At 43.6% G+C, this 26,823-nt stretch overlaps 1 protein-coding gene, 1 long non-coding RNA gene and 4 other non-coding genes across 6 annotated transcripts in view; 5 read left to right on the top strand and 1 right to left on the bottom strand.

Moving 5' to 3' along the window:
• Positions 1–17,894: 17,894 nt before the first annotated feature.
• On the top strand, positions 17,895–22,067 carry LOC136632768 (uncharacterized). Its single transcript, XR_010793196.1, has 6 exons — positions 17,895–18,041; positions 19,994–20,045; positions 20,301–20,354; positions 20,882–20,935; positions 21,247–21,302; positions 21,991–22,067. It is a non-coding gene; the product is annotated as an uncharacterized lncRNA (long non-coding RNA).
• Positions 20,075–20,165, top strand: LOC136572126 (small nucleolar RNA SNORD88). The gene has a single exon (XR_010785781.1). It is a non-coding gene; the product is annotated as a small nucleolar RNA SNORD88 (small nucleolar RNA).
• Positions 20,391–20,481, top strand: LOC136572123 (small nucleolar RNA SNORD88). Its single transcript, XR_010785778.1, has one exon. It is a non-coding gene; the product is annotated as a small nucleolar RNA SNORD88 (small nucleolar RNA).
• LOC136572125 (small nucleolar RNA SNORD88) lies at positions 20,972–21,062 on the top strand. The gene has a single exon (XR_010785780.1). It is a non-coding gene; the product is annotated as a small nucleolar RNA SNORD88 (small nucleolar RNA).
• Positions 21,335–21,423, top strand: LOC136572127 (small nucleolar RNA SNORD88). The gene has a single exon (XR_010785782.1). It is a non-coding gene; the product is annotated as a small nucleolar RNA SNORD88 (small nucleolar RNA).
• A 468-nt stretch (positions 22,068–22,535) lies between the features above and the next one.
• The window catches only part of LOC136571775 (testicular acid phosphatase homolog), a 41,251-nt gene continuing 36,963 nt past the window's right edge, over positions 22,536–26,823 (bottom strand). The window contains exons 10-11 of the mRNA XM_066572404.1: positions 26,090–26,265; positions 22,536–23,066 (exon numbers count right to left, since the gene is read on the bottom strand). Coding sequence (XP_066428501.1) covers positions 22,951–23,066; positions 26,090–26,265 — 292 coding nt within the window. The 3' untranslated portion in view covers positions 22,536–22,950. The remainder of the gene's footprint in view (positions 23,067–26,089; positions 26,266–26,823) is intronic.

Genomic DNA, 26,823 nt, shown 5'->3' on the forward strand with positions numbered 1-26,823 from the left:
TTACTTCATGTGACTTTGGGGCATCACTTATCATTGTCTGTTAAATGATGCAATTCTGCTCCACAACAGGCAAAAATGAAGCAAATCCAAACTATTATAGGATGTCATGTTTTCAATACATTTTATTCCTTTTTTTAAACTGGATGATGATCTTGTTTGAGATCAATGAGAAGCCATTTTGACCCCATTATACACAGTACATATACTCACTGTCCAAAAAAATCAAGCACCTAGAAGGAGTTGCCGAAATCAAATGAAACTTTCTCTGTGTGATTGTAACGTTGATATAAGTAAGTGGTTACAACATCAAAGCAAAAGGATAATTTATTGCGAAAAACTGAACCCTTGAAGGGAGGCTCTAGTACCCTGATGGGCCACCTATAGATTGGATGCAAGATGTTAAATGGGTGAGCATGGAAGCTCCAGTACCCTGCTGGGCCACCATTAGCTTGAATACAAGATGTAATATGGGCGGACATGGAGGCATACAGGTTCCATATGGTATCCTGCAGCATATCGGTCCACATTTACTGTAACTGAGATTCTAGAACATGCAAACTTGGTGATGTTGGCATTCCAGATGGTGTTATACATGTTTTATTCATAATAAATCTGGTAACTGGGCAGTCATGGAAGTGTGACAATGTTGTGGGGACATTCCTGTGAGCCCCTTATGTCTGCGGCCAAGTATTATCCTGCTGGACAATACCTCTTGGATGCGACCAAGAGAAGAACACATGTGGCTGCAGGATGTCCTGGACATATGGCTGAGCTATCATTGTCCCTCATACACCACTACTAGGTGTGACCGACTGTCATATGCGATGACCCCCCAGACCTTCACACTAACAGTGGGGGCAGTGTGCTGCTCCATAACAAAGGCAGGATTGAGGCGCTCACCTCTAGGTCTCCAGACACGAATATGGCGGTCATCAGTGTCCAAACTAAACCTGAATTAGTTTATGAAGACAACCCAGTTCTACTCCATAGCAGTTCAGTTTTGTGACACCACTGCAATGAGAAGGGATGGTGGCTTTCAAAGACAGCACATGTAATGGGCGCCATTAGACCAAATATCCTTTAGCCAAGCGCCTGGAAATAGTTCCACCAGACACAGTGGCCTGTAATGATGGTGTCACCTGTCTCTGGATGGCGGACAACGAAACAGTTGGAGCTGCTCATGCTTGTCGGACAATCGGATGATCTTTTCTACTGGTGGTCTGTCGAGGGCGTCCTGGGCCCGGTCTCCTTGTGTAAATTCCCTCACGCATCCATTGGTCCCAACACCTCCTAAAGGTCTGGTCAGAACAGCCAAGGTGGTGGGCAATTCGTCGATATGACCATCCAGCTTCTTACATCCCAATATGTGTCTCCTCTCAAACTCTGTTAATTAGGTGAAATGTCTTCTCTGCGTCGCAGAGGCGTCTAGTGGTCAACAAGCTCTACACAAGTGGAAAAATAGGTCATTACACACAAGGAGCCTTTGAGAGCCTTTCTATAGGCCCAGTGTGGAACCATTTGTAGGGCCCCAGGTGGCAAGATCCATTAGAGAGACCCATTTACACAGATGTATTATAACTCAGGAGTACCGAGCCATACTACTGCACCCATAGCACTCTATGGGGCTCTACTGTACATCTGTATGCCTTCAAAAATATATATGGGAACAATTGGTGTTTTTTTTGTGTTGGATTATGTATTAATCTGACAGAAAATATGTAGCATGCACCATTAGTTGACATCAGCAAAGTAGCCTCACCTGGAAGCATACAATAACTTAGAAAAGAATAAACCAATGTCATGTGGAGGCACCTTATGGAAGCCCACTGAGTGCCTATGGGTCCATGCAATGTAGCTGAATACTCTTGGGCCCTGGTGCAAAACCGCTACTAATTACCACCTATATACTCTCCTATCCATGTGTGCAGTGTGTTCTCACTATATAGGAGTTACACAGTTTGTCCTGTCTAATATTATTACATTATTGTGTAATTATAGGGAAGCATCTCTACATATATCACACGTATTACATTGCTTTTCTTCAGAACGTGTGGGAAGGTACAACCACTACACCTCCTATAGTTGCATCACTGCCAATAATATCATATTATGTAATGTCCCATAATAAAGTCTCTAATATGAAGTTTAATGATAAAATAATTTACAGCCAGCCTAATAATGCTGTTATTCCAGATTATTCTCATATATGACAGATGTGTTAATATCATATTAATATGGGGTTAGATGCCCCATGTTAACAGGACTGTCAGCAGGCCCTATGTCATAGTGACATGTCATTAGATAGCTTGGTAAGAGCATATTAAATAAACAAAAGTCTGGCTCTGAGGCGTCACTCCTGTTTTCTGCATGGACTGATACCCAGTGCTCCCAATACACACAACTAATTGGTCCAATTTCTGGTAATGATTACAGTCGCCTTTTAAAGGGGTTTTCCAGGCAAATACTATTGATGACCTGTCCTCAGAATCGGTCATCAATATTTAATCTCTGGGGACCAGCTGCTCGGGATCCCCAACAATCAGCTGATCACCGAGCCTTCTGTCAGTGCAGCAGGGACGGACATTGTCATCTGTGTCAGGGGCAGCGTCATAGAGGGCTTCACTCCCATTAAAATCTGAAGCCTCCTATTACACTTCTCGCACTTCTGCCTCAGACATCGGGTTTGGACGCATAAGTGTAATAGGAGACAGCGCTCCCATTGATTTCAATGGGAGTGAAGCCCTCTATGACACTTCCGTCTCCAACCCCGATGTCAGAGGTGGAAGTGTGGGAAAGGACAATGTTTAGCCCCACTGCACTGACAAGAGGTGGGCAATCAACTGATCGCCAGGGATCCCAAATGACTCGTGTCATCAATAGTATTTGCCTGGAAAACCCTTTTAAGGCCTGTGTTACAGGAACCTATTTGCGGAACGCAATACGCAGTGAACAAATTTTGCACGCACAATACGCAATGAATAGAATCCATTGATTTCAATGGGTTTATTCACATAGGTGTATTTTGTGCACACGTTTTGTTTGCGTAAAAGAATACTCCAGCCTGCTTATTACAATACGCACAGCTTATGTGTGCAGAAAGAACATTAACACATGCAGAGGCGTGCGCAAAAATGGGATGTAGATTCTTCACAGTGGAATTGGCTGAGAAGACTCTACAGCATTTCAGGTGTGTTCACATGACGGAATTCGCTGTGTCAAAATCTGCGGCTTTCTGCTGGAGTTTTTGACACAGATCCGCATGCAGAGTTTGTTCTGTCAGTGGGCAAAATCCGTGTGTGGAATTGGGACTTGGAAACTACCTTTTCTAGAAAGGTGTCTGTCAAGGTGCAAACCTCTGTTTTTTTTACGCAACACGAATAGCAAATCTCCAATACTTTCATTTTGGATGGTGGAGGGGTGCAGAATTTTCTGCAAATGTCCAAAGGAATTTCCTCCATGTTTCCTCGAGCATCAGTGAGTTTCTTACAATGAACCACAGTGTCTGATAAACTGCACATATGTGGTATCATTGTCTTATATGTGCACATATTATCAAACACTGCAGATCTCCCTTTTCTCCAACATTTCACACGTAGCCTACTTGTATGATTGTTCCCTATCACAAATAGTCTGGTAAGGTTTTTTTTGTTTATGAAGTTCCTTTAAAATTAAAAGCAAACAAAGCTCATTTCCTATAATTGTATTTTTCTTGTTGTTTACTTTGATATTCTTTATTTTTGTTTTGCTTTTTAGAGTATTTAATTGTTTTTCCACATGGATAATTTGAGCCTCATAATTTTGTATGTTGATTGCATGCAATGGTGGTTTTCACAACTGTACCGCTATTAGTTATGTTGGGCTATGTGTGAAGGCAACTTGAAATAGGGGATCTACAAGGTGTTCGTATAAAGGAATTGGCCGAGGATACAAAATAAAATTCAAATGGCTGGGCATGATAGAAAATAACAAAAGAAGCAGTACTTACCTCTTTTGTTCCCTGGGAAAACAGTAAAACTGCTCTGGTGTAGACTCTGCTGTCAGCACAGCCCGGACGTCAGGAGGCCACGGCGTCACCATCCATTCTACTGGCATCAGTACTCACATCCTTGGTGCCATGATGCCAGGAGTTTGGAATGTGATGTTGCGGCCTCTGATTGGCAGCAATGGTCTGATTGGGGTTATCAAAGAAGCCAACCTGCTGTTTTTTCAGGGGGAGAAGAGAGGTAAGTAGTGTACTGCTTATTTTATACCATGCCCGGCCATTTAATTTTTTATTGTATACTTGGACAACCCCTTTAATACCATAATGCCCCTTGTCCATGGGCGTTGTGGTATCCCTAACAGATAGGCTGACCGCTGAGAATCGTGGCAATTCACAGCATGCTGCGAATTGCCGGCCACAAGCAGAGAATCGTAATGATTTTCTGCTCGTGGAAAGGGGGACGGTGCTTTCCATAGCAACGCTATGGAAAGCTTTAGACGGCGTGATTCGCCGGCGATTTACCACCGGTGAAATCACGTCCGTGGACAGGGGGCCTAAGGTGCCATTTTGTTATTTATTAACCTCATTTTACTTATACAGCACTAACATTTTCCATAACACTGTACAGATTGTTTGGTCTGGCAGACATGGGCATCATTCTCTGAATCTGTGATTGCCTTTTTTTCAGCACATCCATGGTGAAATTGGTTCTGTCTCTTCCACCCAGCTGCAGATTGTTTGTCATCTCTTCACCAGTATATAGAGGCCTCAGACCTGACAGCCGCTGCTGCAGTGTTGGTGTATGAGTCCTCTTATCTATGCATGTGTCGCAGCTGCTCCTGTTGTTCCTGTGTTTACAGTTGGTGCTTGGTCTTCAATGTGGTCAGTACTTCCAGCTTGGTCCTGAATGTGCTCACTTCTTGGTTCTGCAGACGGTGTAGTGTTATCCAACTTCCTGGCTTTCTGGCAACCAGTCCTGACAGGGTTAATGAGCGCCTAGATTCCCGTGCAAGGCCGCCCTTTTCAGGGCGCATTCTCTGCTGTTGATAGGCAGTGACTTTGCATCTCCTGCTTCCAGCATAGGGCTAGATCCCCTGTCACCTTTGCATTCCAAGCCACGCTTTCAGAGTCAGCTGTCTGTCCTGCTACCTAATCCATCTACTGGTTGGGCAACACAGCAGATCCACATTAAATCCCTAACACAGATTGTTACTATTCACACCAGTCCTTGTCCCAATGGGTTTCCCTATCTCAGATGCATACAAAGATAACTTTTCTAGGAAGCTAATTAAAGGGAATATGTCAGCTCCTATGAGCTTCATAAATTAAACCATGGTGTGCCTATGTAGTCCACCAAAAGCTTGCAGCCATGGCTTTGACAGTGGGGGAACCCAGTGGAGGTTAGTATAAAACTTGCATCCTTGGATTCAGCTCCTATGACTCCATAAGTTTAGTTTATGATTGCCAGATGAAGGGCATCTCCAACATTGTAACCTGGTTACCTCTCTCACCTAAAGTTCACGTCTGACAGCAAGAGATGTAGCCAGTGGGTTGGGGATAACAGTAAGCTTTACAGCCGCTGCCCCACTGGCTCTTTTGTTCATATTCCACTATACCCCCATTCCCCATTATGCACTAGCACCTCTTAAATCTGGTTACCAATGCTTAAAATGTGTCAAGTGGGGCCGTCCCATCGCTCACTGTAAAAGGATGACGTCAACTTGATTGACAGAAATCACAGTGGTATGAGATATCTATATAGTCGAAGCTAAGGCCGTCACAGATATAGAATTTAAAAATTGAAATTTTATTAGGAATTATTTTAAAAATCAAGGCCAACCAAAGAAAAAATTCATTGGTATTTGTTGCCAATATTTAGATGTAGGGATATATAAATGATGCAGACAGAATGCTAAAATGAACGATATTTAGATCCATCGCTAATAGATGCTCAAGCACTTAAACAGTATAACAGTCATATTTAGATGTAGTAGGGATAGTCATGGTATATTCGTTATTGGACCGAGAAAGAGGGAAACAAGGTCCAGACTTCCATAGTATTTAGACAGAGAGATAGCTTATTATCGCCCTGAGGAATTGAGTGCCTTGTCCCAAGTATAGACAAGTTTCGCTTTAATATTCGTGTATAGATGTTAGAGGAAACAATTAAAGTTTAGGGTGGCATTCAGGCCTTTAGGAGTCAAAGTGTCCAGGCGAAAAATCCAAGATGCCTCCTTCTGTAGGAGTCTTTTGTCGATATGGCCTCGTCTTAAATCGGTACGGATCATTTCGATCCCTTGAAATCTTACGGCGTTTTCGTCCCCTCCATGGACAGTCTTGATGTGGTCTTCCAGGGGTGTTGATTCCCCCCAGCGGATGTTCCCTATATGTCCAAGTATACGCCTGCGGAATTGTTGTAACGTCTTGCCGATATAGTTCTTCGGACAAGTACAGGATGCCATATAAATGACGTTTTTCGATCGACAATTAATGAAGCATCTGTTTACATAAGTTTTTTCCGTACTGGCACTTACAAATGTGTGACTCTTAAGGATGAAAGGGCCTTGATTTTTAAAATAATTCCTAATAAAATTTCAATTTTTAAATTCTATATCTGTGACGGCCAACTTGATTGACAGGGAGCAGTTGGAACCGCCCATTTCATATATTTCAAGCATGGGGAGCCAAATCTAAGGAGAACCAGTATGAGGGGTTGAGTGGAGCATGAACCAAAGAGTCAGCAAGCCATGGCTATGTACCCAGTCCCTCTATGTAGTATGAGCATAAGAAAGGCTGTGATAGTCAGTTGTGCTATGACTGCAAATCTTCAGTATTCTGCCAACCCCACCGACAGGAGGACATGACAGGGACCTCTTTATTCATCTGTAGGCATTTCATAGATGCCTTTAGTCAATAAATGCTATGATCAAGAAATGAGTAAGCAATTGTCATGTGACCAACATCTAATATTTCACTTGTACCAGAACCAAGAATTTCTACATTTTGCAACCTGCCTTTTCTAAATGTGAATAGCATAATGCAAATTATTTTTTTTTTTACAAGAAGCCAGTACAAAAAATACAGTTCGGAACTGAATCTTTCAAGTTAAAATACATTTCTATATAATTTACTCTACACTCAACACTTTAGTTTCAAGTACCGACAAATATTCTGGTAGCAATAAAACAGCGAGCCCCTCAGGCAAGTAACACCTTCTTTTAACTTTTGCAGATTGTTTCATCATTAACAATTTATTAGCTCGTGCGAAATGAAGCCAGAAGCCTTCTAAGTGGAAAGTATATATGTAAACAAGGTTTCATAAGGTGTACAATGCAGCGTGCTTCTCCGTACTTTTTGCTCACATTCCAGGGAGTATACTTCATAACTTATAGGGCAAAGATTAGAAGGAAGAAAGGAATTATCTTCGTCTTGGAATGGTCTGATGTCTGCATATTTTGCACAGTCTAAGTCATTTTATTAAGAGATGGATTTTCTATGGCTCTGCTACTTAATATTGCTTTGACCCTGGGTTTGGTTGCTTGCCATTTACGATGCCAGCATGTGTGGCCACTTGCCCAATGAGCAGTGCACCTGGGGTCTTTAAAGTTTCTGGTATTTTCACTGATTCTTTGCAAGTTGGCTGGTGGATTTTACAACCAGCCGATCACTTTCTGTCTCTGCAGTATCTGCTACTGCATATGATGTAGACATTGCTAATGGTATGAACAAAACTGGTAACAGCAATACTACTGTTAGGGTGGTTTCACACCGGGGGTTCTGCTATCCTGCTCTGTTCAAGAAGCAGGAAAGGGGAATCCCTGCGGCCAAATGGATCCGTCTTAGGACAGACCCCATTGACTTTTGAACGGAAGGAAAAGTACTGCATGCAGCGCTTTTTCTTCCAGTATTTTCAGCCGGATCTGCAACGGAACCTCCAACCGGAGGCTCCAACACATATGTGAAACTGGCCTTACTAGTGCTAGTAATAATAAGAATGAACCCACAATGTAAAAAAGTAATTGTTTGTAAATGTTCCAGAAAAGTGGGACTTCCTCTAAGTCATCACCTAAAATAACAGAAAACTGAACAATGGATCGTATTTGACTGCACTACATTACAAATGTGCATAATATAGACTTTAATATTAGGATACCTTTAATGGCTGTAGCTTGCCATACTGTTAGGTTGTGCTTCTGGGACTTGTTGTTCTATATGGGTTTCCAGCAGCACAGCTTCTCAGGTGTGGGATAATTGTGTTGGCTAGGTGTGGATTTCTCTAGCCAGCCAATCCTCACTAGTGTGCTGCTCATATATACTGGCTCCCCTGAATAGAGGATGCTGTTTTCCCTTCACCCTGGGGTTTTGCTTTCATGCACGTTGTTCTGTTGTGTGAACAGTGACCTGTTCTGTGTGTCTCCGCCAGACATGTGGTGTATGAACAGTCCTGTTCTGTGTTGCATGCAATCCCTAGTGTGTTGATGTGAAGTGTCCTGTCCTGCTTTGGATCGTTTACCATCTTTGGGGGAGTTAGGTCTCTTAGTTCCAGTGTGGGGCCATCCCTATTGGGACGAGCGCCCTTCATGCAGGCAGGATTCATGTGGAAGTTCTCTTGTGAGAGTAGGGACCCATGAGACAATGAGGACCCTTGTCGGTGGGCTTGTGAGCTTAAGCATCTTGGCCAAAATACGAACCAATACCTCATACCATATCTATTCAATCTGTTTATGCGTGCAGGTATGCTAGGTGAGTGCTTTGAGCATTTGTCAGTCATTGGCTTATGTCTGTTCACAAGTCCTGTGTTTTCTAGTTCACTTTCTGTTGGAGGACGTGACACATACACTGTGCAATCTTCTCTTAATCCAACCAGTATTGTTAGATTTTTCACTACTAGGATGTTACAAAGAACTCTTGAAATGCCCCGAAGAACATATGCCAACTGGTGTTGCTGAACAAATAGATCACTCCATCAACCACTAAAATTTTTTGGTCTACCAGAAATGTAACTAGGTTCTTGAAATATCTGTTGTGGTTTTCAGTGTGGCTCCAGTTTTTATCAAAACCATATGAAAAACTATGACAAATTGCAGTAAAACAGTATGCCGTTTTTTAGGTGCGGTTTTGATCTGCTTTTCAAATGCACCACTAACTAACCATTAACCACTTTGTCTGAATAGAGCAGCCACATGGGGCGGAATTCTGTCATGGATTTTGTGGCAGATTTGCCCCAGAATTCACCCAGCTCATCCGGAGCACATGTCAACTCCTTGTGAATTTTTTCTTCACCATGTTACATTAGTTAAAATTTAATCCACATGGTTTGTACTATATACCACTGTGGAAAATCCACAACATTTACGCTAAATGAAAACACACCCTTACTTGTCAGCAGCTTGTCAGTAAACAGTGCGTACATTGTCCAGAATGTACCATACACTATTTATTTAGTTCCATACATTTATGTATCATATGCATAGAGCTCATATTCATAGAGCACGCAGTATTACTTTTAACTGAATTTTCACGTTCGAGTAGCAATTTGCAAACCACTGGTTGCACAAACGAACACACAAAGACAACTACAATGGTCCCAGAAGCACAAATCCTGGTCTGCTGATTACTGGAAACATGTGGATTGGTTCAGTGACTCCCCCATTACAGTATTTCGCACCTCTGGATGTGTATATGCCTGGCAAATGCCAAAGGAAGCCTATCATTCCATCTGTCTGCTTCCCACAGTCAAGTATTGTGGTGGATCCATTATGGTTTAGGCAGCCATTGCATGGTTTTTTGCAGGACTTATTGTCACCTTAAAAGGGAGAGTGACTTCCAAGGACTATGCTGACATTTTGGCTGATCAGGTCCACTCAATGGTGCAAATGTTGTTTCATGACAGGGATGTGATTTTCCAAGATTATAACACCCCTCTCCATGCAGCTCGCTGTGTCCAGTCATGGTTTCAGGAGCATGAAGATGAGGTTCAGTATCTTTTCTGGCCAGCACAGTCATCAGACGTCATCGAGCCACTCTGGTCAGTTTTGGAAGAACACGTTATTTCCTACCAATATCTCTCTTGAACAGTTATTGCATGATGAGTATTCTAATATTTTATTAGACACCAGTCAGTGCTTGTATGAGTCTATTCCAAACCGAAACCAGGCTGTATTAACTGCTAAAGGCGCTCTACACGTGTATTAATTGCCAAAATGAAAAAAAGGTTTGGTACCATATTAGCCAGTAGAGCAAAGTGTGATTGTTCTCAGTGAGAGAAACCAAGTAATCTTGTAGATAAGATACCTTTTAATGGCTAACAAAAATACATGATGTTACAGCAAGCTTTCGGGGATATCTTGCTCCCTTTGTCAGGCTATTGAATTCATTAGATAATACCGACATTTTATACAATACACTGACACACATGAGTTAAAAAGTTGACCAATCGGAATTCACATCTCATCAACCAAACATATGTTACTGACCACCTCCGTCTCACCTAATGGCCACCACGGAGTCCCGCTATGCACACTGCGCAAGCGCATACCAATTGACGTTCTGTCACCTCGGAGACCGCGTGGTAGACACAGTGCATGCGTGAGAGTACAAGACCACACGAGACCTAGGCCATGGAGAATCACTAGGATACCTAGTCTGTGGGCATCACGTGACAGTCCGTCACTGCCTGAATTCCAGCCACAAGAGGCGCAATAGATCCGGCTTATGAGAAGATAGCAAAGAAAACCCACCTCAGAGGAAAATTCTCATACGGAGGATACAGTGGAATACCACCAATTGTGAGTCCCGGAATATATAATGAAGCTGTCCATGGATATCATGTTTCCCAACTATCCAATAAAGACTAATATACCATGCCATTCTGTATCCATCTTAACTATATATATGTATGTCTTATGTGTATATGTGCTTTTATACCCATTTTGGTTTTTACTTTATATTACATAAATGGTAAATACCACAGCATCGCACCACATATCTCACCAAAAAATAGTAAATACGCACCGGGTATATATCATACACAAGCCAATAGACTTTATTAAATTTTTAATGTCAATCATTTCTGTAATAGGACAAATCCTAGTCCCAAACAACAGAACATAGGCAAAGAACAAAAAAGGCCGGGAAACACAAAAATTCTTCCATAAGCAGCCCAGGCCAAAAAGAGTAAACCAGTGTTAAAGATTCAGACTTGGTGTGAGGTCAATTACTAGTGGGTCCTTGATTGAAAACATGGAGACGGAGGGAAGTAGCAGAGACACGACGTCCCAAGAGAGTAACTCGTGACAATCTAGAGGAAAATCTGCAGATATAGCCCAGGTCACTCAGGGCCTACAGATGCTATGGGCGACAAGCAAAACAGATATTGGGAAGCTTTTGGTCCTACCAGTCTTGGATAAGCTGAAAGAAGCCCCTGAGCCGCGTAGAAGAGGCAGCCATTGAAGTACCAATTCACGCCTTATTACAAGTCATAAAAGAAACTACGTTAAATCGCACTGCATTATTTTCGCTTGGATTCAAATGGGAAGAAAAGGACACAGTAACCACTGAGCAGCCTGAAAATACTCTGTATTTTAAATCACTATAGCCCAAAGAACAACAAGATGTCCTAAGTCAATATGATTGCATTTGACCATGTTAAAAATGAACCAATTGCTAATGCAGATTTTGAGTGTTTTTGTAGATTGTTCCAGATATCATGAAGATGGCCCAGCAGAACAGGTTATGCAGCAATAACCAATATTGGTAATTGTAGGGAAAAAAACTCCCTTCCCGGGACTATGCCCAGGAGGCTGGAGTTGATGTGCTCACTACAATGTGTAGACTAGCTGAAGGTAAGACTTGATGTCTGCACCAACTAAAGGTACGCTCTTGGAATCGCATTCAATTTCGCACTCTTGTTTTATTGGATCATCAGGTGAACCAATCCAAAATGTAGAAGCAGTGTCTTTGTTGTACAAGGTTTTAGCTCTTCCCAAACAGGCAGTTGTCATTATCCCTTAGTGACCAAACCTGTTTGCGCCTTAATGACCAGGCCAAATTTTGGAAATCTGACATGTGTCACTTTAACATAGAATAACTCCGTAAAGGTTTTGCATATCCAAGCGATTCTGACATTGTTTTTTCGCCACATGTTGTAATTTATTTAGGTGGTAAAAATAGTCCACTATAATCTGTGTATATATATTAAAAGTGCCAATATTGGGGAAATTGTGAAAAAATTATCATTTTTTCCACATTTTTAATTGTAATATATATGTGCAAACATACTGTACAAACTTTTGATAAGATATATATTTCCATCTGTTTACTTTATTATGAATGCACATTTGAAAAACTTTAATGTTTTTTTAACCATTTAGGAGGCGTACAAATTTAACATTACTTTTCAGCATTTTGAGGAACACTTTGCTTTCCTACACCAAGCCAAGATTGCAAAGGCTCATAGGTGTCAGAATAATAGATACCCCCACAAATGACCCTATTTTAAAAACTACACCCCTTAATGTATTCACTGACGGGTGTCATGAGTATTTTGACCCCACAGTTTTTTTTCAGGAATTAATTCAATTTAGAGGAGAAAAAGTAAAATGTCATATTTCTGCAAATATGTGATTTTAAAGACATATTGTTTTTCTATAATGCACATGAAAATGAGGATTTACACCCCAAAATGGATATTCCTGCTTGTCCTGTGTTCAGAAACATACTCATTGTGGCCCTAATCTTATGTCTGGATGCACAACGGGGCCCAAAATGAAAGGAGTAGTCGGTGTCTTTCAGAACAGAAATTTTGCTTGAAGGCGTTTTAGGCCTCATAGCACTCTTGTAGAGCTCTTGAGCGCCCAAAACCATAGAGAACCCCCACAAATGACCCCATTTTGAAAACAAGACCCCTTAACAAATTCATCTACAGGTGTACTGTGTATTTTAACCCTACAATTTTTGAATAAATCTAAGCAAAGCTGTAGGAAAAAATTACGATTTTCATTTTTTGGGCAATTGTGTCAATTTAAAAACATTTTTTTTGTACAGCACACATATAAATGAAGACTTTCACCCCAAAATGGATACCCCTGTTTGTCCCGTGTTCAGAAACATACCCATTGTGGCCCTAATCTACTTACAGGACACATGGCTAGGCCTACAATGAAAGGGATCCCCGTTGGATTTCAGGGTACAACTGAATAAATTCCAGGCCCCATCACCCACTTATAGAGCCATTGAGCATCCAAAACGATAAGGAACCCCTACAAACGACCTCATTCTGAAAACTAGACCCCTTATCGAATTCCTCTAGTGGTGTAATGCATATTTTGACCCCACAGTATTTGAATAAATCTAAGCAAAGCAGAAGGAAAAAAATACGATTTTCATTTTTTTGGCAATTTTGTCAATTTAAAAACAGTCTTTTTTGTACAGCGTACATAGGAATGAAGACGTTCACCCCAAAATGGATACCCCTGTTTGTTCCCTGTCCAGAAACATACCCCTTGTGGCCCTAATCTACTTACAGGAAACATGGCAAGGCCTGTAATGCAGGGAACACCCGTTGGATTGCAGGGCACAACTGGATTAATCCCAGGCCCCATTGCTCACTTGTACGGAATAAAAATTGACTCCCTAAAAATATCCCCCCCCCCCCCCTCCGCACCCTTTTCGGCATTTCCCAAATCTTAGATAAAAGTAATAATGTGAACTGTGTGGTATTTCTGAAGACAGGGGTAATTACGGAGGCTGGTTGGGATGGGCACATGGGGCAATAAAACCGGTATCCCCCCTCCTCTCATGCTTTTTGGGGGGTATTTCTTGACCTCAGTGGTGGGTATGGGGTGTAAAAAGTGGCACTCTGTGAGGCTTCATAAGCTTTATGAGGGGCGGCGGTCTCACACAGAAGGCGCTCAACAAGCTGATCTTGGAGCTGCAGGAAGGCGAGCGTTCCCGGGGGTTCTTGTAAATTACGTACTACAGGTAGCGATCTGAATAACGCCGTGCTCACGCAGCCGTAGGTGGAATCCGCTTGCGGAGGCCCGCAGCAGATCCCATCTGTGAGCCCGGCTGTGACTCTGCGTACGGCCGCGTAATGTACTGCACATAACTGCCTACTCACACAGGCGGTCATGCACAGTACACTTTTTTTTGTTTGTATTTCACGTACCGTCGCTTAGCGATGACACGGGTACCCGCAGCCCGTATACAATGTAGTTGCGTATGGGGAGCGGGTATATCCGTGACCATGGAGCACAATAGGCTCTATGTTGCGGATATCCACAGTAAAATAGAACCTGCTGCGTTCTCTTTTCTGCGAGTGGATTACACAATTCCGACCCGCTAATGTGAGCAGAATTGTATAATCCAATGCGATTGATCTGCATATTACTGCGGATCAGACAAATGCGGACTCCGTAATTCCTATCTGGTCATGTGAGACCGGCCTAAGGTAGATCGCTACCTTTTTATTACGTGACCGGGGACCGCAGAAGGAGGTCACTGCTCCAGGCTCTCGGCGATCGTTGGTTGCTGGGAGCAAGGAGATTTTAAGTTTCCTGTGGTCCCCGCCTCCTGCGCATGTGTCCGGCATTTTGCCGGCAGTCGCATGTGCAGAATCCGGGAAGGTTCACGAAGGAGGAATGCGTCGGTGTTCAAAAACGGAGGCCTCCGGTAAAATGTTTCATCTCCTCTCACTGATCACATCGGTGAGGGGAGTTGAAACTTCTTTTTTTTTTTTACTTTTACGTGATCGCCATTATCCATTAGATAACGGCGAATACATGACCAGGAACCGCTCACCGCGGCCCCCAGTGAAATCTCCAGGTTCTTGGCTCAGTTTTATAGCCAGGAGCAGGGAGAATTTAAATTACCCTGACAATCCACGGCTTTTGCGTATACGTCCGCCATTCTGGCGACGGGTGCGTGCGCAGAAGCTGGGGTAAGGTCCGTGGATAAATCCGGGGGCCTTAGGTACGTAATTTCATCCTCCCTCTCGGATATGATCTGTGGGGGGAGATGAAACGTAAGCTTTTAAAATTTTTTTTTACTTTAAATGATCACTGTTATCCATTGGATATCAGTAGGGATGAGCGACTATACTCGCTAAAGCACTACTCGCTCGAGTAATGTGCCTTAGCCGAGTATTCTCCCGCTCGTCCCTGAAGATTCGGGGGCCAGCGCAGGGCGGGGAGCTGCGGGGAAGAGCGGGGAGGAACGGAGGGGAGATCTCTCTCGCCCTCTCTTCCGCCAGCTCTCCCCTGCTCCCCGCCGCGACTCACCTGTCAGCTGCAGCAGCTCCCGAATCTTTCGGGACGAGCAGGGAGATACTCGGCTAAAGCACATTACTCGAGCGAGCAGTGCTTTAGCGAGTATACTCGCTCATCCCTAGATATCAGTGATCACTTCCCCGGTGACGTCTCTCTGCTCCTGGCTACACATGGTACCCAGGAGATGAGGGATTTTGAATTTCCCGGACCGCGAGCCCCTCTGTGCACGCGCCCGATAAATGACAGTTGTCGAGCTCTTGAGCTGCAAAGATGATAGAGAAGCCCTACAAATGACCTTAATTTGAAAACTAGACCCCTTAACGAATTCATCTAGGGCTGTACTGCATTTTTGACCCTACAGTTTTTGAATGAATCTAAGCAAAGCAGAAGGAAAATAATTAGAGATGAGCGAGTACCAAAACGCTCGGGTGCTCGTTATTCGAGTCGAGCTTTTTGTAACATTCGAGAGCTCTATTCGAGTAACGAACCCCATTGAAGTCAATGGGAGACTCGTAAGCTTGCTGAGGTGCGGTGGTTTCAAACAGAAGGCACTTAACAAGCCACTCCAGTAAGGTGACCGTTCCCTGGGAATTTTTGTAAATTACCTAGGCCTTACCGGTAGCGATTTGAATAGCGCCGGGCTCACATGGCCGTATGTGGAATTTGCCTGTGAAGGCCCTGCAGCGGATCCCAGCTGTGAGCCCGGCCGTGGCCCTGTGTATGGCTGCATAATGTACTGCGCATAACTATGTACTCACGCAGGCGGTCAGCGCAGTACACCTTTCTTTGTTTGTTAACACTTCCCATGCTGTTGCCTAGCGATGACGTGTGAACCCACAGCCCGTACACAATGTAATTGCATATGTGCTGCGGGTATATCTGCCACCATAGAGCACAATGGACTCTATGCTCACGGTAAAATAGAACATGCAGTGTTCTGCTTTCTGCGAATGGAATACGTGATTCCGACCCACTAATGTGAATGGAATTGTGCAATCCAGTGCATTTGATTGATCTGTGGATTACCACCGATCAGACGCATGCGGAATCCGCAGTTCCTATCCAGTCATGTGAGACCGGCCTAAGGTAGATCGCGGCCTTTTTATTCCATTTGATAATGGCGATCACGTGACTGGGGACCGCTCAACGGGACCACCGGTCACTGCTTCAGGCTCTCGGCTACCTTTGGTAGCCAGGAGCAAGGAGATTTTAAATTTCACCAGCATCTGAACGTGTCCATCATTTTGCAGGCGGGCGCATGTGCAGAAGCCGGGGAAGGTCGGTGGAGGATGACCGTGTTGGGGTTCAAATGCAGAGGCCTCCGGTAAGAAGTTTTATCTCCCATCACCGATTGCATCGGTGAGCAGAGATTAAACTTCCACTTTTTTTTTAACTTTTACATGATCGCCATAATCCATTGGATAACGGCGATCATGTGACCAGGGACCACTCACCGTGGCCCTCAGTCACTGCTCCAGGCTCTCAGCTACCTTTAGTAGCCAGGAGCAAGAAGATTTTGAATTTCCGAAGCCTTTCCCAGCTTTTGCGCTTGCATCTGCCATTTTGCCAATGGGCACATGCACAGAAGCCGGGGAAAGGTCCGGGGATAAAGATCCCAACGTGAGACTTCGCCGGAGGCCTCAGGTAAGTAATTTCACCACCCCTCACGAATTCGATCAGTTGGGGAGGTGAAACTTTGACATTTTTTTAACTTTTACGTGATCACTGCGTTGTCTGTAATACAGTGGCCAGGGTTGGTATTGCAGGCATAGCTCCCATTGCGCCTGTAGTACCACATCGAGCCCCTGCAATGTTGTCAGCACTATCTGTTTCCAGAGATGACCACAGTGATAGCGGCGTTGGGAAATCAGTTGATCGGCAGCGGCGGACCCCCTCGATCATCTATTGATAGCTTATCCTGTGGATAGGTCACCTATTTTTAAAAAAAACTAAGTTCTGGACAATCCCTTTAACAAATGTGGGGTGCATAAAAAATTTGGGTAACATGAAAATTTAAAGTAAACATAGGCGACCATAAAAAAACACCTGGAGTCACATTTCTTCTATCCACGCGAGCTACAAACAGGGCTTTTATGACTTTTTTTAGTGACAAAATCACAACTAATGTATGTAGATGAGGGTGCAGTAACCACGTGACAGCTGCAAGACCCCCAACCAATCAGGTTGTGAATCGAGCAGAAGTGTTGTGGAATATAGATATATGACCCGACCCCCACCCCCCAACACTCCGTACTCCACCCACACACCGCACTTCAAGCCCACGGAGCCGATATGAGACTCCCTGTTTCTCGCACTAGAACTAGCCCCTCCCCTTCTAGTCCAGTCATGTGACTTCGAGAACCATGTGACCTTTGCATCATCAGACCTCAAAGGAGCCTATCCATTCTAGCCTTCGTATACAGCCTTCTTAATTTCACTTCCTGGTACAATAATTGTCTATGGAAAGTGCCTGTCAGAAAACAAACCTAAATTACCTATTTTATCTGCTTTCTATCATCCTTGTGTAAATGTCCTGTTTGCCACTAACTGTTATCAGAAACGTAGTGCCTCATCTGTGCAGAACATTTGCTGCAGGCAGTGCTTCGGGCAGCCCCGGGTGGCCTGGCGCTCTATATAAAAGCCTGTAGGTGGAGCATACGTTCCTTTTTGTATGTAGCCGTGCAGTGATGTGCTCGCTGTGTGCTGCCGGGCCGGCGTGTGCGCCGCGCTGTGAGACTATGGAGCTCGGGAAAGGGAGGACGAGCTGAGGAGAAGGCATGCGCGGAGTGCAGGTGAGGAATGCTGCTTGACACTTGCGGTCCGCACGCCGCTCATTGCTACTTTGTATCTGCACTGTGCACGTGTGATGCGTGGCCCCCCGGCTGCAGCCCCTGACGGCTAACTGTGTGCTCCTGCCTCGGGGTAGGGTTTGTGTAGAGGACTATAAAGGGGAAAAGTCACTCTATTCAAAAAGGGAACTTGTCACATCAAAATGTAGTGGTTTTTTTTTTTTTTCTTGTGCCCTATCCTGCAGCTCTGGACCCCCCCCCCCCCCCCCCCCCCCCCCCCCACACACACACACACTGTCCGGCCATGTCGGGGGTGGGGCTGGGCATGTAACAGACTGCTTCACTGCCATTAAACTCTGTGGAAGCAATGCAGTAAGAGCCAGCAGTGGAATAGAATACAACAAGAAGCTGCAAGTGTAATGGAAGACATCTCCCCCATGATTTCAGTGGAGTGAGGCTGTTACACTTCTGTCCAGCCCTGCTGCAATGACTGCATGCATGGTGGGGATCCAGAGTGGCAGATTCCTGACTATCAACTATTGATTACTTATCCTCAGAATAGGTCATTAATAGCTAATGCCTGGAATACTTTCAATCAGTGTGGCTTCTCTGCCCTATAGACTTAAAGGGGTTGTCTCGCAGCAGCAAGTAGGGTTATACACTTCTGTATGGCCATATTAATGCACTTTGTAATATACATCGTGCATTAAATATGAGCCATACAGAAGTTATACACTTACCTGCTCCGTTGCTGGCGTCGACTGAAGCCTTCTTCTCCTTCCATTAGACGCACTTGCGCTGTGCGGTTTTCTGCTGTGTTGAATGGGGCCGCTCCGACATGCTCGTGCCGGAGAGCTGGTCTGCGCATGCGCAGAAGACGTGCGGCGCGAGCACGCCGGACCGGCCCCATTCAACAGAACAGAAGACCGCGCAAGCGCATCTAATGGGAGGAGAAGACAGCGTTAGTCGGCGCCATGGAGACGGGGACGCCAGCACCGGTGGGGTAAGTGTATAACTTCTGTATAGCTCATATTTAATGCACAATGTATATTACAAAATGCATTAATATGGCCATACAGAAGTGTATAACCCCACTTGCTGCCGCGGGACAACCCCTTTAACGTCCTTTTACACGGGACAACTGTCAGGCAAACTATGCCCAACACTCGTCTCTGTGCTCCATGGGAGCTAGCAGGGCTGTCTTGCTCGCGGAGTGACCAGCAGGGGGGTGGGGGCAGTGCAGAAGATTTCTCTCCTCTTGCTCCCCCACTCCATTGAGATTACACAGCAGACGTTCAGTACTGAATGGCTGCTGTTATGTGAATGGAGAGGTGCAGGGGAGCGAGAGGAGAAATCTGTGCTGGTCACTCCATGAGTGAGACAGCTCTGCTAGCTCTCGTGCAACAACATGGGAGCACGGGGATGAGTGTCGGGCATCGTTTGTCCAACAGTCGTCCTGTGTAATGGGACCTTTACTCTGCTGATCATGGCTTTGCCAGCTGCCCCAGTTTGTGTGCATAGCTTGATAAGTTGGAGGATTTGCAATGTCAGCAGCTAATATTTTATTGTATAGGTACATGGTAGTCCCTAAGATGTAAGCACTGGGCCCTGAAATCATCTAAAAAAGAACTGTGCCCATCTGTCCTGACTTGCAGAGGGTCTCGGACAGCAGAACTGCAGTGCAAGTCCCCAAAACAATTCTCAAGCCTTGTCCTAGCTCTTCTGTATTGTGCCGTCTGAGCTTGTATGTCTGGCAGGACCGGTTTCCAAACCTGTTGGGCTCCAGCAGAACAACTTGCAGCAGGACGTCACAGAAATGCCTAGATCTATAGTTTTGCAGCGGGCCAATCAGACTGTGGCTTTTATACACTTTAATTCCTGCTAAATGACTCTGCTTTGCACATGTCACCCAAATACTGCTGGCTGTCTTGTAGTAATTCTAGTTCTCTTTCCAGTTGACAGGTAATTGGCCTGGAAGGTGATGCACATACAAGGTCTGCATATCAGGTATATAGTTCGTCTGGTCTCGGTATGATCTGTCCCAATGATGGCAGCACTGGGCTCTGAATCCCATGTATGAAAACTGTGCCCTACTGTGACTTGACATGCAGTGGGTCTGAGGGACAACCAATGTTGGTACAGTAACAAATTGCTTATGGCACATCTAAGTGATGTACTAGAAACATGCAAAATTCTGACGCAATGGAATGTTTTTCAGTTTTGTGAAGGTTTCTAATAAAATGTATTTGTTCTTTTTTCCAGGTGACTGATGTAATGAAGTTGGATGTTCGGGTGAACATGTGAAGTATATGCCAGGTATATAAGCCATCTTATCTGAACTTGTATTGTCACCTGTCCTGATGATGGCAGCACTGGGCTCTGAAACCTGTGAAGGAAAACTGTGCCCCACTGTGACTTGACATGCAGTGGGTCTGAGGGACAGCTGATATTGGGACAGTATGGGGATATAGTAGATGTAAAGCAGTGGTCTCCTCCATACAACCACTGTACTGCTTGACTGATCACTGCTGGCATGGCTGCTGCAGATCTGACAATCAACTATTGCCAGTTTCATCAGGCCTTATGCTTCCACATGGGCAGGCAATGTCTGCTCAGTCCAAAGCGGGGAACATAATGAAGTCCTTATTAGGATGTGTGGACTTCAAGTATCTTGACACTCCTGTTTAAATGGCAATAACTTGGCATATTGTCACTGGGATCAGTGCAGTAACATCACTTTTGTGGTACATCTAATTGACATACTAGAAGCATAAGCAAAGGTGATACAACTGAATGTTTAGTGTATTATGCACAATTGTAATGTAATTATTTTTTTTTTCCAGGTGACTGATGTAATGAAGTTGGATGTTTGGGTGAACATATGAAGCATGTGACAGGTATATAAGCCATCTTATCTGAACTTGTATTGTCACCTGTCCTGATGATGGCAGCACTGGGCTCTGAAACCTGTGAAGGAAAACTGTGCCCTACTGTGACTTGACATGCAGTGGGTCTGAGGGACAGCTGATATTGGGACAGTATGGGGATATAGTAGATGTAAATCGGTGGTCTCCATACAACCACCATTGTCACTGTGGTATCAGTGCAGTAACATCACTTTTGTGGTACATCTAATTGACATACTAGAAGTATAAGCAAAGTTCTGATACAACTGAATGTTTAGTGTAATGTAATTATTTTTTTCCAGGTGACTGATGTAATGAAGTTGGATGTTCTGGTGAACCTATAAAGTCTACATGTCAGGTATATAAGCCTTTTGTATCTTGTATTGTTACCTGTCCTGATGATGGCAGCACTGGGCTCTGAAACCTGTGAAGGAAAACAGTGCCCCACTGACTTGACATGCAGTGGGTCTGAGGGACACTTGACACTAATGGTAAAAGCTGCAGCTGCAAAAGAATGAAATGGGTGGCTCTTAAAGGGAACCTGTCATCTGAACACTAAGTTGTGCTGCTCATAGGAAAGGTCTTGCTGTGTCTGGGGGTGTAATTGTTTATACTTGGGAAGTCGGTGCTGTCTATTGGTATCTTGTCAGTCATAGAGAATAGTGGAGTGTACACAAATTGGGGAGGAATACTAATAAATGGAGAACTGGGTAGGAACAGGGAGCCTGGTAAGTATAACAATTACACCCCCAGACTTGGCAGGAACTATCCTAGAAGCACTTTAACTTAGTTCATGGTGCTGACAAGAAGTGACCAGTAATAACTACATGCAATAGACTGGCTGTTTAGCAGCTTTCTGCTGTACAGGCTACAGTCTTGAAGCAGTGTAATTTGGACTGCCCATATGTAGTAGCGGCATACCCCTGCTAAGATAACTTCAATTTATGTGAAGTTTCCCTTTTTAGTAGTTGTTTTCCAATTATTCATTGTGAACATTAACTGATCAGGCTTAAATTCTGACTTTCCTCCTTTTTTCTCTGTTGTAGGTTGATATTCCTTGAAGAGGACAAACTTGACGGCAGTAAACTTGAATGTCTAGTTTAATAAAAACCTTTTGCATGTGGATGTTCCTTGGGCTGAAGTCATTCTTTATGGCACTGATGTAAAATGTTTACAAGCTTGTACTTTTAGGACCTCTTTATGCTGTTTCTGAGCAGTTGGGTAGTTCTGCAGAAAGCTCATGAGCCATGCACTGTAGCCAGTAGGTATACACTGCAGGTAGCCTTTTGCTGTCAGTGGATACAATGCACTCATCTTGCACTTGAAAATTACAAGACCCCTGCATCTTTACAATATGGAAGCATAATTCTAAGCTTTTGATAAAGGCTTCCCCTTTGCTGTGCTAAACATGGCTCATACCTAGATTATATATGAATATGCAGGTGCCCAGAACAAACACTATTTCTTGGTGATGTCATGCTATACAACTGACTGCTTGTTCCCCTAGAATGTAACATTGCGTTAACATCTCTGCTGCAGTCTTTCCTGATACTATGAGAGTTGAATATTAAAGGGGGGGGGGGGGGGGGGAGCTCTGTTAAAAATGCTCTACTTCATCCACAGGAGTGTATTCAAGCTGCATGTGATACAGGTCTCGAATGTAGAGAGAATGCCTTCCCACAGGACTATCAAACAGCCAGTTCATATCATTCATGTGGTGAATGGCTGTATACAACTAGCAGTGGTGGCTTAAGCTTTTTTTTTTTATAATCCCCCTATTATGGGTATTAAATGTGCTGTGAGGCATACATCACTCTACAATTTGCAACCAACATCCTTTGTTCAAAATGATCCAGTTTACACCTATTGTCCATAGTGATGTATAGGATGGTCACCACTATAAAGAATGAGTCAGAAAATGACGAGCCAAACATTCAAGAGGGAAAACTGAGCAGTGAAGACGGGCTGGCTTCATACAGCCTGGAATATGAATGCATTTGTACATGTTATGGAAACATCGGATAGGATTGCGCTGGACGTGGTTTCAAAATCCAAAACAGACTGGCAGCAAGTGAAATGGAAAGGATTCCCACTATAATGGACAATGCTAAAATGGCTCCATCTGCAAAGAAAAGTAGAATAAGTTGCATGCTAGACAAAAGCATCTAAACCCCCCCTCCTCCCTCTACCTATCCACTGTTGGTTGTAAATGCCAAATTAGTAAGGTCTGGTTCCATATTCTGGCTGGGGTCCCCACCAATTGCCAGGATAGAATCTGTGGCCTCACCAATTGCAAGACCTTGGCTATGAGTTTGCAATAGTTGCGCATGTTTTGCTGGTCTACCAAAAATCTCTGCCATTGGCTTGAGTGCAGTGCTTGGCTGTTTGCTTCCATAGACTTTTTAAATGGATCAGCGTGGCAGTTGCTTGACTGTTGCGCCACTCAAATGCCTAGCTGAGGTCTTGTGCCTGTGAGCCCAGATTACTTGTTCGACACTGGGTGAGGATCACTGTCGTCAGCCTTCTGCTAGTCTACTGTTCATCATTTAGGGGTCATTCATGTGAAGATTTAAGTATCTGAATTGTATATGGTTCTATTAAAGATATATTTATCTTCCTGTATTCAGAGCCTAGAGTGGATCAAATGTGGTTCAAAAACTTATAAGCAGGAAAAAATTAAAATACAGCTCACAAAAGTGAGTCACAGCCTCATGCCAAGCACCCAACTTCCCATAATGGGCAGTGGAAAGTGGAGCTGCAGGCCTGGACAGTGCAAGTCTTGGAAATTCCCTAGTAACCCTTTAGTGACCACCCTATCGTGTTTTTATATCCTGCTGTTGCACGACGTGTATGGAGGGAAATTGCGCTGCTATCAGCTGTTTCTTATAGCTGACGCCTGCGGGCGACAGCCTTGACAAGCCGTGTGACCGATCGGGGGTTTTAACGCTTTAAATGTTGCTGTCAAATGTGGCAGTAGCATTTATCTCCCTTGAACAATGTTCAGGGGTCCCATACAGTTCCCATGATGAGATCGGGGAAACTGTCTGGGTGTCATTGCAGCCAGGGTCCTGAAAGGACCCAGGGCTGTCAGGGAAGACTGCCTATCAAGCCATCCCTGTGGGGAGGCTTGAAAGACTGCCTGGCAGATTGCAGTATGATGTAATGTTATGGCATTACATCATACTGCAGGAGCGATCAAAGCATCGCTAGTTGTGTTTTCCTTGGACTAAAACGTAAAAGTAACTTTTTTTTATTTAAAAAAAATAAATAAATAATACAAACACATTTGGTGTTGCTACGTCCATAAAAGTCAGATCTATCAAAGTAATGCATTACTAACCATGCACGGTGAACGTTGTTCTAAAAAAAAAAAACTAAACGCCAAGGGGCTTTTTTTGGTTACCCTGTTTCCAAGATAAATCTAATAAAAAGTGATAAACTTGTATTTAAAAATGGTACCAGCAGAAACTACAGGACGTACCGCACAAAATAAGTGCACACAAATACATCAACGGAAAATTTAAAGTTCTTGTGTGCAGAAGATGAAGACAAAGTAATTTTAAAAAAATTACATCTAAAAAAAAAAATAAGTTTGGTACCGTGGTAATCTTGCTGACCCATTAAATAAATTTATCATGTGCACCCTAGAAACAAGACGCACAAAAAAGATGACAATGTTTTGGTTACCTTTTTTCTCCACTTAAAATTTTTTAAAAGTTTTTCAGTACATTATATGGTACAATAAATAGTACCATTAAAAAACACAACTCGTCCCGCAAAAAAAAAGCCCTCATATAGCGATGTCGATAGATAAATAAAGGAGTTATGATTTTTTATTTATTTATTTTTTTTAAAGGGTGGAAAATGAAAATGGGGGAAAAAAGCAAGACTTGGTCACTAAGGGGTTAAAGCAAAATGTTAAACTACAAAACTTTGAAAGTTTTTATGAGATAGATGCACAAACCCATGCCTATCCATTTATTGCATACGTTTTTAAAAAGAAAACAGTGATGCTTAAAATGGAATACGGTTTCATGTGTTAATGCAGATGTTAAATGGTTAAATGTACACGTGAGCAGCCTCTTACCCAGGGGACAGTTGAAGTACTCTAGGTGCTAAAGATCATGGGCACCTATACAACATCTCCGTAGGTGTTAAAGTGCAGGAATAGCTGAGATAAACGTTTTTGTATTTATTAGAGATGATTGAACGTGCTCGTTTAGGACAATTACTCGATTGAGCATTGCTTTTTTTCAAGTAACTGCCTACTCGGGTGAAAAGATTGGGGGGGGGGGGGGAAGAGCCCTCTCTCCTACTCCCCACTGCAACCCCTGGCGCCTCCCGAATCTTTTCACCCGATTAGGTAGTTACTCGAAAAAAAGCGATGCTCGATCGAGTAATTGCTCTAAACGAGCACGTTCGCTCATCTCTAGTATTTATATTAAAAACAAAGGTAAGAATTCTGGGCTGGATTTCACTCTGCACAATCGTTTTCATGGGACAGCCGACATCGGTCTACTTTTAGCCTAGCTGTATTCTCCATGAAATAATTCTGGAGCATCTTTTCTAAGAACCTGTGCTATTCCATTCTGCTGTTATTCCACCTGCAAATCTATAAATAAGTGGACAACTGGGTATTACCATTCCTCTTGGCAGTAGACCGTGTGATGAGAAATGGCAACTGCCTGTCAATTCTTTTGTACGGTTTCAGAAAAATCATGGGATGCTTCCTGTGTTTGGAGTTACTGGATGAGTGGAACCTGAAAGCAACGCTTCAGTTTAGGGGACAAAATTGTACCAGAAGAGACGGTACATTACCTGTAGTTCTCTGCTGACCTTTTGGGCTACCTAATCCCTACTGTGTGTGATAAACTACCACTGTACTATACCTGCTCTCTGATTGGGCAGGACTGATCACATGATTGATGCTGGCTAATCAGAACAGTGTGCATTAAGTAGTTACAAAATTGTAGTGGCCATCTTGGAACGGGCCTGGTGTTGGCAGATCAGAGGAATGGGAGCGAAAAACAGGTAATATACTTAACCCAACCCACCCCCCTGGGCCCAGGACAGAATTTTGTTCTGAAACAGGAGTGTCACTTTATGATGACAGTTATTATAATGGGTAGTTCATTTTCATATTACCTGATTTTTGTTGTTGCTCCACAATTTGGCATTCCTTCCACCAATCTTGGGATATGACTGGTGCCATAAGCTGAGAGAAGAGCCTTAATGGGCAAGGAGATGTACAGCCTGGCACCACTAACTCGTACGGTTCCTTATTTGACTCATTCCGAAAATACATTCCAACACTGTAAGTGCTAGGAGAAAACGGGTTCCATTTTACATGATACACAGCACAGTGGATATAGTCAACTCAACCACCTTTATCAGTCAGCCATAAGTATACAGGGTTTTTTGTCACTGTAATAAAATATGGCAAGTCTGTAACAGAACCACTTATGTAACTACCGGTAGGTATTAAATGACAATTTTATAGCTAAATGTTTCCCAAAATGGTTTCCTCCAAGGAGGTCTTATGGGTTCCCTATAATGAAAACAAGATAGGTAGATGACATCTTAAGTCTAATACTGGTGGCCTCCAGAGACTCAAGAGTAGATACAATTGGGTAGGTACGATTTCAAACATATTATTACGTTAATGGCCTCTAGTGTACAGCAGAAAATTTCCTGAAGAACATCCAACAGAGAGGTCTGTTATGGGTGCCTTAAAGTGGCATTCGTTACCCAGGCATTCGTTACCCATAGGCTCACGTGGTATGGAATATCATCGGCTACTATACTGTTCCATTTATTTATTTTTTTAATACACCAAACAAAAGGACTGTTCTGGCCTCTGTGACCTCTATGTCAGGAGC

Source organism: Eleutherodactylus coqui, chromosome 6 (genome assembly GCF_035609145.1).
Source record: "Eleutherodactylus coqui strain aEleCoq1 chromosome 6, aEleCoq1.hap1, whole genome shotgun sequence".
In the NCBI taxonomy this organism is placed as follows: Eukaryota; Metazoa; Chordata; class Amphibia; order Anura; family Eleutherodactylidae; genus Eleutherodactylus; species Eleutherodactylus coqui.